We start from the raw sequence: 14,196 nt of genomic DNA on the forward strand, positions 1-14,196 counted from the left end.
TATTCACTTATCCAACATTCTGCTGGCCCATTTATGTTGGATAAGTGAGACTCTACTGTATCAAGTGTGCATGCCATAAAGTTGCATGCATTGCACTTTAAATTGTTCACTGCATGTCATTTTTAAGACTGAGATGAGACTACAGCATTTACAGGTGGACAGAGACCAAATGGGTCAATGTATTACATTAATTAAATGGAGAAAATACCAGGTATAACTTCCTAGTCTGCTTCTGTGAAACTGGATGATCCCATGAAGAAATGTTATACAGTAGATTCTCTGTATAGCTGGGTTTAGGACCCTCCCCACAAGTGCTGTAAGTTGATCATAGAACCATGTTAGAGGACACAGAGTTTCGTAGAGAGATGTTTGCTCAGAATTTGTAGGTCCTCTAGCACAACTCTAGGGTCAACTCCAGTAGCAGTTGACCATACAGGCACACTGAAGAACTGAAAAGTTCCTAGAATAATCATATTGATCAAACTCACAAATAATTAAATCAGCAAAAGTTAAACCCAGAAATGTTGAATGGAAACTGTATATTTTTGCTTCTTGTTTTCAAATTATATCTATTTCCAAAGATGTATTTTTCTATTTAATTTTAATAAAAAATGATGCATTTGAAAGCCACTCTCACTGTCCCCATTATTGTGTTTACATGGCCATCCTGCTTTCTCCAAACTTTTGAGGCTTGGAGACAGGAGGTGGTACCTACTATCACCGTTGTGTCCTCAGTTTAATGTGACCACTGGGCATAAGATGGATTGTGATCATTACCCTGTGCATGTAGTGATGCTGTGTAGAGCACAAGAGCAACGTGTTAGAGGGGAGAAAGGAAAGAAGAGATTCCTCTCTCCCTCTTTTCCCCAACCACTCTAGCATTCTGACCAGTGTCACTATCTGCACCAATCTATGTTCACGAGGAATTTCGTGACCGGAAGTCACCACTAAGGCTAAGACACAGTGGTTATGATAAGTGCCATTCCCTGTCCCTGGACCTCAAGAGCCTGGAGAGAACAGAGTGGCCATGTAAACAGCAGTGGCTGTTGCAAATTAGAACTAGTTCAACTGTTTATATGTGCCCAAAATGCAGATGAGCTCCGGAGCTTCTGGTAACCTCTAGGGTGTTCCTGAACTTTGTTCATCACGGAACAAGGCCATGCTACTCAGCCTTGACAGGTATTAGGGAGACTTGATCTTGTGTACTATGTGGACACAACAAAGTCCATTCACCCCTGCCCGGCCCCATTTCGCCCTTGCAGATGGGCCCCATGTCTCACTTTTTTATTTCTACAAAACAACTAAGCAAAAACATCTAAGCATTTCTTTTAATTACTTTTTAAAAATATTGAATACTACAACCCCAATACCTAGATTCAAAGACACTCTTTGCCCACCACCTAAGCAACTGTAAAAAAAATTAAAAAATGTAGCCACACATGCATACACTAGTAGTGATGTTGTTCCTTATCATGTTGTAATCATAATGTAATGTCATTATACCTTTGTTGTTGGCAGAAAGATAAATATTTAGTTTAGAACTATTTCAATTTAAAAGCTGGGGTTGGGGAAAGACCCTTGTGTGATTTTCTATTCTATGCTGGCCTGAGGGGTCAGGTTGGGGCATTTTTGTTGCTCTGCCTGAAAAAGCAAAATGTCTTGGGCTGGATTTGCTTGGTAACATGATACAAATAATAGCTTATTAATTCAATCCATATATTTCACATATTTATATCCTACTTTTCCTCTAGAGTCCAAAACAGCTTTCATAATTGTTCTATATACTGCTGAACTTCAGCATTTGAAGTACATTGCATTGCTTCTGACTATGTATTTTTACTACTGTTGTTTGGTTTAAAAAAATACAATTGCCTCAACATGATGGAAACTGATTACATGTTAGGCCAGTTCTGATTGACTACTGAGGACAATGTCCTTTCATTTTGAGGAATTTTTATTTTTCTCCTTCAGCCTTCAATGTGATGAAACATACAATCAGAAACCTCCAAAGTAATTCCCAGTTATACATATGAACACACCATACAAACAAAGTGGCAGATCGCCCTTTTGTGATGTGAATGAGTATATACAACATAAGAATTTCTAAACACAAGTCATTCTACTTAACCTTGGATAAAACGTTTCTCTTGAAAAATGGCCCTGAAGATCAATAAAGGTATGTTGAGTCAGGGTACATCTACAGGGTAGAATTAATACAGCTTCACTCCACTTTAAATATAGAATACTGGAATTTGTAATTTGGTGAAGCATCAGCACTCAATGGCAGAGAGGCTACAGACCTTGTAAAATGACAATTCCCACTATTTCATAGTATTGAGCCATGGCAGTTAAAGCGTCAAATGTCGCACTGTAAATGTACTCTTAGGCATGGATCCAACTGCCTCAGTACCATCTGTAGCCGGTTTTCCTGGACATTTTAGACTGCAAGTCTGGTCATCCCGCACCACAAGATGACAAAACCTGAAAGGGCTACCATTCAATTATCCAGGCGGCCAAAAAGGGGCCCAGACAGAAAAGGACAGTTCATCTTTGCTTTGAATGCAATTTCCTGCTTCTTGGCAGGGGGCTGGACTGGATGGCTCATGAGGTCTCTTCGAAGACTATTATTCTATGATTCTATTCTATGATTCTATGATTTTACAGGGGAGAGGGGTTGAAGGAGTGAAATCATTTCCTGTTATTCCCTCCATCCATGTCGCTGTCATGGAAACAACCATCGTTTATGACATGGGAAATGGGAGGGGGGATAACCAGCAAAAACTAGTACAATGGTTTTCCTCCTTCAACTTCCCCCTCCCATAAAACGGACTATCCTTCTCTGTCTATGCCCCCTTTTGGAGCCGCCCGGATAATGTAACAGTACCGAAAAAGCATTAAGTTGGAGGGCAAAGTCTATGTTGACTAGGAATGGCTCTTAAGGTTTCAGATGGGACCATCCCAGCCATGTCTGGAGATACCCAAGGGTGAATGTAGAACTTATTTCATGTACTCCACATTCCTTTGAAATACCCTTCTGTACTTTTGCACAACCTAGCTTCATTAATTTGTTTTTGTTAGCTATCTATCATGAGAGAATAGCAACCATATCTACAACCTTGCACACATTAAACCTCTTAAACTTCATAGAGGTCAATGAAATTTCAACAGCCTAACATTTCAGGATTGCAACCATTATCTTTAAAGTAAATTTACCCTTGCAAGAACCTGTATGCTGAGAAAGTATTTTAAAATATAGCTCAATCTGCTATCTGGTGAGGCACCTTGATTTTCTTAAATGCCCTTTCTAAATATTGCAACATGAGACAAGCAACCTCATTTTGCAACACCACAAAAGAACATACAATCCACTATGGGCCACTTATCAGTGCTAAAGCCTCAGAACTTTCTGCCCAAAATGAAGGTTTAAAATTCAGGTAGCACAAATTGTAGACTTTTGTTTTCAGAGCAACAGCATCAGATGGATTATGATGAAAGAAATCTGCCCTAAAGTCTTCACATAGCTATTTGCATAAAAGCTCATCTCAAATTCTCTCTAGACCTGCCTTAGCCATAATTTATAGAATTGGACAGGTAGAAGCAATCATCTTTATTGTTACTTATGTAGGAAACATGGGAGGTGGAGGTGGATGTAAACCTGAATTTCCTTCACAGGCTTCTGACATACTCCATTACTTCACTTCACTGAGTGATGAACCACAAGGCATGCTCTATTCTGAATGAAATCTTCAAATTTGCCTTGTATGCCACAAATACAGGCAGTCCCCAAGTTACGAACGAGATAGGTTCTGTAGGTTTGTCCTGTGGTGTGTGTTTTGCTGTTTGAGCTCCCTTTCAGAAGATTTCACCTCACTCTCTCTCTGTGAAAACTGAATTTTGAAAAATTTCGCTTGTTGTGGAAACAAGGATTGGTGAGAAAGCTTCAGTGGAGACACCTTTCCCCCATGATAACTCTTCCAGTCGTGATTTCCATTCCTAGGGGTGGATTTTTCTCACTTCCTGTTGTCTCACCCCCCCCCCCCCATATTCTTAAATGTGCATAATCTGTCAGATGTTTGTAAATCAGGAAATGGCTGTATATCCAGTATGATATTTTGTACCCATGTTGAAATTTGCCAACATTTGAAAAATTCTCATTATTTTCAGCTTCCATTGGCTGAATGATCCATACCCCTGAAATCCTCATTTTCTTTGAATGAAATGTTTTTATCAATATATATTACTGCAGTGGTTTTACACACATTTCCATCAAACAGCAGCCATGACAGAAGGTGTACCTACACCTCAGAATTAATGCATTTTGACACCACTTTAACTGCCATTTCTCAATGCTATGGAATCTCAGGAGCTGGAGTTTGGTAAGACACTAGCACTATTTGTCAGAAAAGGGTAATTGTAGCTTGTAAAATTATAGTTCCCATGTTTCCATAGCATTAAGCCTTGGCAGTTAAAGTGGTGTCCAACTGAATTAATTCTTCAGTGTAGATGCACCCAGAGACTGTTAGAAAGTAGAAACTGAGGAAAATATGTGCTCAGTGTTGGCATGCAAATTAGAAGAAGGGCTTAAAAGCATTTTCTCCTATTTGTTTCAGAACAAAATAAAACTTATTTTGTTATCTGCCCTACCTACCACCGAAAATTATAATACTGTTATAAATTTTGTTGAATTCTGTTCAGCTTTCCTTCTCCATCTTCCCCCAAGCAGTATTTGTTACCATCCTCTCACAAACTGATTACTTCCACCTATCCGGTTCCTTTCACTGCATCTGATGTTAATAACTACTGAACATTTACTGTTGACAGGCCTAACCATCTGTAATAACATCACGCTTCATGCCTAACCAATTAATGAAAGAATACATCAACAAATGATGCAAATACAATGGAAACTGTGCTTACACCCTCACAGATGCTAAAGGGTTTAGCCTGCTTCTCAGGTTAGGTACAGGATGCTTTTCTCTTGACATTTCTTGATGACTTCTCAGGTGAGCAGTATGAATTTTATCTTATTAATATTAAATGCAGTTTATTAAAGAGAGTCTGGTTTATTTTGTTAGTGTGTGGGTTGCTGTTAACTTCTTTCAGGTCAATTTTGATTTATGGCAACCCCATGAATGATAGACTCCAAGTCACCCTATCCTCAAAAGTTTTGTTCAGGGGCAGGAGACTCATGGTCTTTGCTTCCCTGGCTGATGCAAATCCATCTGAAATGTTGTCTCCCTATTGTGTTATTGCCCTCCACCTAGCCAAGTGGATTGGTGAGAAAGCTTCAGTGGAGACACCTTTTCCCCATGATAATTATTCCAGTCGTGATTTGCATTCCTTGGGGTGGATTTTTCTCACTTCCTGTTGTCTCACCCCCCCCCCCCCCATTCTTAACTGTGAGTAATCTGTCAGATGTTTGTAAATCAGGAAATCCCTGTATATCCAGTATGATATTTTGTACCCATGTTGGCTTTCTTCCTTTTTCACAACCACATAGAAATATAACTGCATGAAACAGCCTAATATTAGCATTAAATTATATATTTTTGCATTTTGAGATCTTGTGCAGGTATATTATAACCTGTGCAGAATATGCATCTTCCTGTATAGAAAACAATGTTTTCTGCACGCACAAATTGCATGCAAATTTTGAACAGAATAAGCTTGGAACTAATTCCAGGATTCTCCTTGTCTACATTTCCTGATGTTCACGATATAGATGTTTTGGTCATTTGCTTGAATACTTTTTAATATAATTAGTCCCACATCCTTCTTTCACCTGTTTCAAGTTTTCCTAGAGAAATTATAACTAATATTGAATACTAAAAAGATAAATTAAGAATCTCTCTTCTTGGTGACATGTGCAGGACATGGCTTGTGTTAACATGACAACAAAATGTTAACTGTTTTATATCTGGCTGACTCGGTGGAGATTTTCCTACAGTATGTCATGGGACACATCTATATTCCGGGGGTGGGGGGAGCGAAGAGGGAGGAATAAGGGAATGTGGCAGTACATAGTTTTATTTGGCATGAGCTTTCGTGGATGAATAATCCACTTCTGCAGAGATGTTTTGATCCAACTCATGTTTTTAACATTATTTTGTATATTGACCTTTTATGACTGTTTTTATCCATGTTGATGTTTTATTGTTGGGTGATTTGTTTATTGCTTTTGTTTTGATTTTGTGCTGTTGTGTCCGGGCATTGCCCCATGTAAGCCGCCCCAAGTCCCTTCGGGGAGATAGGGCGGGGTATAAGAATAAAGTTGTTGTTGTTGTTGTTATACAAAGTGATAGTAAAGCTACAGAAAATTGATATCCCAATAGTGTATAACTGGGGTTTTTAACAGATAATCTAGGATCCATGATGAATTTAATCATACATAATGTCCACTGTGTGCATATCTTGTAACAAAACATGCTTATCTAATTTCTTAAAAAAGTCATGTCTTACAAAATTATATAAAACTGCTCAAATGAAAACTGGCTATAATACAAATATTAAATAAACTACTTTTACCCTGTGTGATTCCAAAGGCCTTTTCACATTGTAAATTATAGCACTTTATTGTCATTGCTGCTTCTTATGATATCCCAGAGTTTTATATTTTGATAGGCACCTGAGCTCTTTGGTTGCTGTTCTCACAACTAACCCCTAAACTGCACATCCCAAGTTCCATTGGAGGGAACTGTGGCAGTAAAAATGGAATCATATGGCTAATATAAAGGCAAATCCAGATTCAAAATATTACTGTTTTCAATGACAACTTCCAGAATCCTTCAGTTAAGACAGTGTCTGGCTAAGCTTATTGACACATTCTGGGAGTTGTAGTCCTAAAGAGTGACTTTTCCAAGTTATGTGATGAATAACCCTGGGTTGGGAGTGAAGCCGAAGGGTTGATTTCATCCCCTTCTCCATGCAGTCAGCACATACCTGGAAGAAATAAGTGGACAAGGCATCTGAGCCAGAGCACAGATTTGTCTAACCTGGGGCTTTCAGTTGTTATTAATCTTTCCCTCTAGGCCTGCTTCTGAAGATCCTTTTAACTGTAGAGGTGGGGTGTTAATCTGGGGCATTTTCAAAGGCAGCACCAAAGGGGAGCAATATTATCCCTATATGCCATGTATTCACTCTATACGCATACAAACAGCACGTCCTTGATATCCACTGAAATTTGGTTCCAGAAGTCTCTGTGAATATAAAAATCAATGGATGCTCAAGTCCCATTATACAGTGGCATAGTAAAATGGTGTCCATTAAATAAAATGATAAAAACAAGGTTTGCTTTGTTGTTGTTTCTTGCAGGGGAGGGATATTTTCAAACATGGATGGTCAGATCTGTGGATGCAGAATCAATGAATATGGAGGGTCAGCCCTCTACACACACATATGCATACATTTTTGGAATTGGGCATTTGGGATGAACTGAGCTATTAACATGCTAAACGTACAACACATCTCAATGACACTGTGAGATCAATGCTGAAAATGAGGACAATGTTGAAGAGGAGGACAATGTTGAGGAGGAGTGCATAAAACTATGGTCTGAAATACTGGAGCTGCTACAAGTCAGTTTCACTGAACCAGAAAGACCAATGTTTTCCTATGCTCCTAACAGGTTTTATGGGAGAGAGGAGGTGCTTCAAAATCTCAGTTCCATACTTCCTTAACTGAAGTTAAGTAAATGTCAAGCAAAACAAAACAAAAAAAACAAACAAAAAAAACCCCACCCCTGTGCACATCATGGTTCTTATTTGTTCTATAATTGAGTATTTTTCAGTCTAATTACAAACTCACTGACAGATATATGCACACAACAAATGTATGGACATGAGAGTTGTTATCATGCAAATTAGAAATGTGAAACCTTTGGCCTCCTAAACAGTAAGGAACTACTACTCCCATAATACTGCGCCCCCGGTCAGGCTAGCTAGAGCTCATGGGAATCACAGTTCAAGAACATCTGGAAGGTTGTGTGATACTCCAACTCTAATGCATGTAATAGAAGGGTTTTAAAAATTATCTGGTGGAAAAATTACTACTTGTACAAAAAGAGAGAGATTAGTATACAGTCCTGAATGTATATAAGACTGACATAAAGGCAGGAGTTGGGCAAGGTGTAGTCCTGAGAGTGCATGAGCTCCCTGCTACCACAGGTGGGTGGCAGGTGTTATCACCTAAGAGCATCCAATTGCTTGGTCATTTGGAAAAGAATTAAATTGATTTCTGTAAATTGTATGTACCTGCTCCACTGTTAGTGAATGGGTTGATCCCTTGCCCATCCTCTTATATCCCCCAGACAAGGACCTCTGAGACCAGCCTCAACCAGGAAGTCTGCACACGATACAGACTAAACAGCTGTCAGTTTCATTTCCCATTATGAGATTTTTCTCATATTTCTTGTGTGCCTGATACTTTTGGTCTACCTCTCGTTTCCCAGTATATTATGTTATGTTGCATTTTACCCTGGAAAAGCATCTCACACATTTTCAATTACACATTTCCACTGGTAAGAGACATAGTTTCTCCCTCAGAAATAAAACATCTGTATTTCAAAGTTATGAAGGAAACTGCTGAGCAAAATGGTAGGATGCAACTTGTGGCTTCAGTAGCATTCTGCAACATTCTGAAATTTGTCAGTTTAATGTGTTGTCGAAGGCTTTCATGGCCGGGATCACAGGGTTGTTGTATGTCTTTCGGGCTGTGTGGCCATGTTCCAGAAGTATTCTCTCCTGACGTTTCGCCCACATGTATGGCAGGCATCCTCAGAGGTTGTGAGGTATGGATAAATTAAGTAAGGAAAGGAAAGAATATATATCTGTGTATAGTCCAAGGTGTGGCAAGAGTTCTTTGTCACTGGGAGCCAGCATTAATGTTTCAGTTAATCACCCTAATTGGCATTGGAAATGTTTTGTCCCTTGCCTGGGGGCATCCTTTGTTCAGTCAAGTCCTTATTGTGTTGGTTCCCATCTACTGTTTTGATTTTGGAGTTTTGTAATACTGGTAGCCAGATTTTGTTCATTTTCATGGTTTCTTCCTTTCTGTTGAAGTTGTCCACATGCTTGTGGATTTCAATGGCTTCTCTGTGTAGTCTGACAGGATAGTTGTTAGAATGGTCCAGCATTTTTGTGTTCTCAAATAGTATTCTGTGTCCAGGCTGGTTCATCAAATACTCTGCTATGGCTGATTTCTCTGGTTGAATTAGTCTGCAGTGCCTTTCATGTTCTTTGACTCTTGTTTGGGCGCTGCGTTTGGTGGTCCCTATGTATACTTGTCCACAGCTGCATGGTATCCGGTAGACTCCTGCAGAGGAGAGAGGATCCCTCTTGTCCTTCGCTGACCATAGCATTTGTTGGATTTTCTTTGTGGGTCTGTAGATAGTTTGTAGGTTGTGCTTTTTCATCAATTTGCCTATGCGGTCAGTAGTTCCCTTGATGTATGGTAAGAACACCTTTCCTCTGGGTGGATCTTTGTCTTGACTCTCATGGCTTGTTCTTGGCCTTGCAGCTCTTCTGATGTATGTGGTGGAGTATCCATTGGCCTGTAGAGCCCAGTTTAGGTGGTTGAGTTCGCCTTGGAGGAGGTGAGGTTCGCAGATTCTTTGTGCACGGTCTGTCAGGGCTTTGATTGTGCTCCTTTTTTGACTTGGGTAATGGTTGGAGTTTTTATGAAGGTATCTATCTGTGTGTGTAGGTTTTCTGTAAACTGTGTGGCCCAATTGTTGATTGGGTTTGCGGATGACCAGAACATCTAGAAATGGCAGTTTTCCTTCCTTTTCTTTTTCCATGGTGAATTGGATGTTTCCACCTGGACACAGAATACTATTTGAGAACACAAAAATGCTGGACCATTCTAACAACTATCATGTCAGACTACACAGAGAAGCCATTGAAATCCACAAGCATGTGGACAACTTCAACAGAAAGGAAGAAACCATGAAAATGAACAAAATCTGGCTACTAGTATTACAAAACTCCAAAATCAAAACAGTAGATGGGAACCAACACAATAAGGACTTGACTGAACAAAGGATGCCCCCAGGCAAGGGACAAAACATTTCCAATGCTAATTAGGGTGATTAACTGAAACATTAATGCTGGCTCCCAGTGACAAAGAACTCTTGCCACACCTTGGACTATACACAGATATATATTCTTTCCTTTCCTTACTTAATTTATTCATACCTCACAACCTCTGAGGATGCCTGCCATAGATGTGGGCGAAACGTCAGGAGAGAATACTTCTGGAACATGGCCACACAGCCCGAAAGACATACAACAACCATTTGTCAGTTTATTCCTAATCCATCATCCAGCACTGAATCACACTGACATAACTTTTTTTTCATGTCAGGAGCGATTTGAGAAACTGCAAGTCGCTTCTGTTGTGAGAGAATTGGCCGTCTGCAAGGACATTGCCTAGGGGACACCCGGATGTTTTGATGTTTTACTATCCTTGTGGGAAGCTTCTCTCATGACCTCACATGGGAAGCTGGAGCTGACAGAAGGAGCTCACCCACTCTCCCCGATTCAAACCGCTGACCTGTCAGTCAGTAGTCCTGCTGGCACAAGGGCTTAACCCATTGTGCCACCATGGGCATAACTGAAGCTTCTGGAGTGTTTTCCATTCAACTTGGCACTTGTGTATTTCTTTGCACTGTATCTATCATCCTGGGCAATCTAGTTAGCTCCCTTCATGCTACTATCTTGAGCATTTGGGTTAAAATACCTGGGAGAGAAAAGATATTTCCCTTTCTTTGGCATGGTGACAAATTTCTCTTATTTCAGCCCACTAGACATATTGCTACATTGCAGCCAAAACTATGGCAAGCGTTAGGAATATTAAAACTTCAGTGCTGTAAAAAAGCTCATCACAGCTGCACTGAATATACAGCTTTCTTATATAGATAAAATCTTCTTTCTGAATACTAGTCCCAATGGGAAGGAACTCATTTCAAATCCTCAAAGTGTAAATAATGCATGCAGACTAGCTTCGGTTTTTTTACATAACTGGAAATAACTAGGAAAAAGCAACCTCCTAAGGAACATGCGCAAAAGTGACATGTTGTTGGTTTTGTTTATTTATACAGTACCATCGGCAGCTGCTATTTACCATGCCTGTTGTAAGGAGGTGCATGCAGTTATGTTACAGTCAGATAACATAACTGTTACATTGTATTATTTACTAGACACACTACTGTAACCCAACATGAAAAGTACACATGTCCTTCACCATCCATACAGTGCTGATGTTACTAAAAATCTTTGTAGCTAGACAGAAGATAAGGTGAATACGGGGGCCTTTGTGTACCTATATAACACTTTGTACTACCATTGAGCAATGGCAGTTAAAGTCCTGTCAAACTGCTTTAATTGGGTGGTGCAGATATGGCCATAGAGTCCCCCGGTGGTGCAATGGGTTAAACCCTTGGGCTGGCAAAACTGCTGACTGAAAGGTCAGCAGTTCAAATTCAGGGAGCAAAGTGAGCTCCCATCTGTCAGCTTCAGCTTCCCATGTGGAAACATGAGAGAAGCCTCTCACAGGATAGTAAAATATCCGGACGTCCCCTGGACAATGTCCTTGCAGACAGCCAATTCCCTCATACCAGAAGCAACCTGCAGTTTCTCAAGTTGCTCCTTACACACACAAAAAAGCCATAGAGTCCCCAAATTCAGCAGTAAGTTTAAGGACAGCTGTCTCTCACTGTTGTCATTATTATTGTTGTGAGCTTTTAAGTCGCTTCTGATGTAAGACAAAACTATCACAGGGTTTTATTGGCAATAATTGTTCAAAAGATGTTCACCACTGCCTTTCTCTGCAATTGAGAGAGTGTGGCTCCTTTGAAGTCACCAAGCAGCCAAACCCTGGTTTTCTGAATCATGGGCCAATGCTCAAGCAAATGCACCAGAATATCTGGATCAATTCATGAACATTACAATTTGCCACATAGAGATTTCTGTACTTAACAAGGTACCTTACATGCTAACATTACGTTAATCCAGTACTGGAACACAGTCATCATTTTGTCACTGGTTCCATCAAAAGTCTGGACTGCAATCCTGTCAGACTCAGGTGAGCATCACAGCCTTCCCAAAGCATCCCACAGTGTGTTGCAACCCAAATTCTACCTTTACCTGCTTTGGTCCCAGTTGGCCGCAAATAGGACCAGGATCTTCCTGCCGTAATGATCAAGGTTGGCCAACCCTCCGGGGAAGCCATCCTTGAGTGCCTGCTTGATGCCTGGGTCAGTGGCTTTGAAGCTCTTGAACATATCCAGGTTCTGCTGACGGTACTCAAAGTACTGGGCCAGCAAGCGGAAAGCCTCAAAGTGCTGGAACTTTCTAGCCCGAAGAAAGCGGAGGATGAAAGCATCGTCCGTGCGCAGAAAGCCAATGTCTGGCCGAGTGATCACCATGTCCCGTACCTCCTGGATGTCCTGGTGCAAAGTGTCTGGGTTTTCGTTCAATTCCAACCGGGCTTTTTCCAGCGTCTCCGGAGACAGACCTGCCTGCAAATGAGTCATTGTGCCCCCCTGTCCTGTACCACTGCTTCTGCTCTTCTGGTCTGTACAAAGGGATCCAAAGCCAAATCTGCCAGAAAATCTTGAAGCTCTGGTTTCTTAAAAACAACAACAGGGAAAATAGATCCTTTGCTTTTCCAGGAGGGAGGGAAAAAGCAGACTCCACCTTTTCAAAAAAGAATCCAAAATGCCTGGTGGTCCTTTGCCTTAAGGCATGAATCTCTCCGACACAAATATCTGGCAGCAGCGTTCAATAGGTAAGCCTTGCTCAGTTCCCATTTGCCCTTTGCATCTTGCTCAGGCCAATTCTTTGGTGACCCCACTAAGCATCTGGTCCCAACCTCCCTGCACTTGTTAACTGCTTGAAGCAGCTGTAAAAACTATGGCTGGCGGAAATTTGCTTTATTCTCCTGCTGCCAGCTGGCAGAAATAATGGCCCTGGCAGGGCCCAAGGAAGCTGAGTTAATAGCTTTGCGAACCCCACGCAAGAAATGGGGGGGGGGGGGTGAGCGAAAAGACTTTCACTCACACTGTATTGTCCCTTTCGGATGAGATCCAGGGAAAATAAAAGACCCCCCAATCTGTATGGGATGTTCTCTAGGGGCGGAAAACAAGGCCTGAGAGCCAGGCAGCAATATTTCTCCCCCTAGATTGGGATGATGTTCATAGATACTAGATTTTCCCTCTATCTTTTAACCCACAGAGTGCTCTGCAAAGCAATGATCTCACTCTGGATGCTCCTGCAACAGATTATATATGGTTACATAGACCAGCAAATACAAGTGGGGATCTATTTAAAGCAACCCAAAGCAACCCCTTCTTCCCACCAGGCTCTGTATTTTGGAATTAGCAATTTGGGGAAAACGGGGCTCCTTTTCCTACCTCCACTTCTTGGTTTGTGGGAATTTTTTTTGAGCCCTATATAGCTTGGGATGGATTTTTCCGTCCTAGAGCAGGAATGAGGTGAAGGAGGAGCACAAGGAAGACCGACGCCGGGAGGGTTGCCGACCTTCTGGGTGCCTCACCTCCGCCTCGCTGGTGGGGCGCGGGGGGGTGCCGTGGCCTGGCCAAAACAAGAAAGATGGAGAGAGAGGGAGAGAGTGGGGGGGGGGGGCGAGGCGAGGAGTCCCTTCCAGCCGAGCAGGAAGAGCTCCGCCAGGCAATGCGGCACCTTCGGGCATCCGTCGGCGGCGAGGAGGGCGAGCCACGCAGAGCCCCGGAGAGGCAGCCACGGAGGAAGGAGCCCAGGTGGACGCCTCCCGAGCCGCCTCTCCCACCAGCCCCGCCCGGCCCCCGAGCGGGAGAGGCGATGGACGCGGCGCAGGAAAGGGCCGTCCAGACGGTGAGGCTGCTCCTGCTGCTGCCTCCGAGGGGATTGAGCGGGACCAAGGCGGGGAGCCCAGAAGATGCTGATGCTGATGCTGGTGGTGCTGATGCCGCTGCCGCCGCCGCCTCCGCCTCCTTTGTGTCCTCCGCCCGGCTCCGGCTGCCGGCTCTGCCTCGCGCCCGACGCGCCGCTTCCAGCAGGTTGACGTCAATCAAGGCTCGCTCCCGAAGAGGCAGCCAAGGGCTCCCCAGCAGCACAGACCCCCCCCCCAAGCCCCGCCCACAAGGACCCACGCAGTCCCCTCCCTATGACACCCACCCACCCAGCCAGGCACACCACCAGG

General features: G+C 42.3%; 1 protein-coding gene across 1 annotated transcript in view; it reads right to left on the reverse strand.

Annotated features, from left to right (window-relative positions):
• The window catches only part of clvs2 (clavesin 2), a 72,948-nt gene extending 58,964 nt beyond the window's left edge, over window positions 1-13,984 (reverse strand). The window contains exon 1 of the mRNA XM_003215561.3: window positions 12,141-13,984. Coding sequence (XP_003215609.1) covers window positions 12,141-12,529 — 389 coding nt within the window. The 5' untranslated portion in view covers window positions 12,530-13,984. The remainder of the gene's footprint in view (window positions 1-12,140) is intronic.
• Window positions 13,985-14,196: the final 212 nt, after the last annotated feature.

The sequence above is a fragment of the Anolis carolinensis genome, chromosome 1 (genome assembly GCF_035594765.1).
Source record: "Anolis carolinensis isolate JA03-04 chromosome 1, rAnoCar3.1.pri, whole genome shotgun sequence".
In the NCBI taxonomy this organism is placed as follows: Eukaryota; Metazoa; Chordata; class Lepidosauria; order Squamata; family Dactyloidae; genus Anolis; species Anolis carolinensis.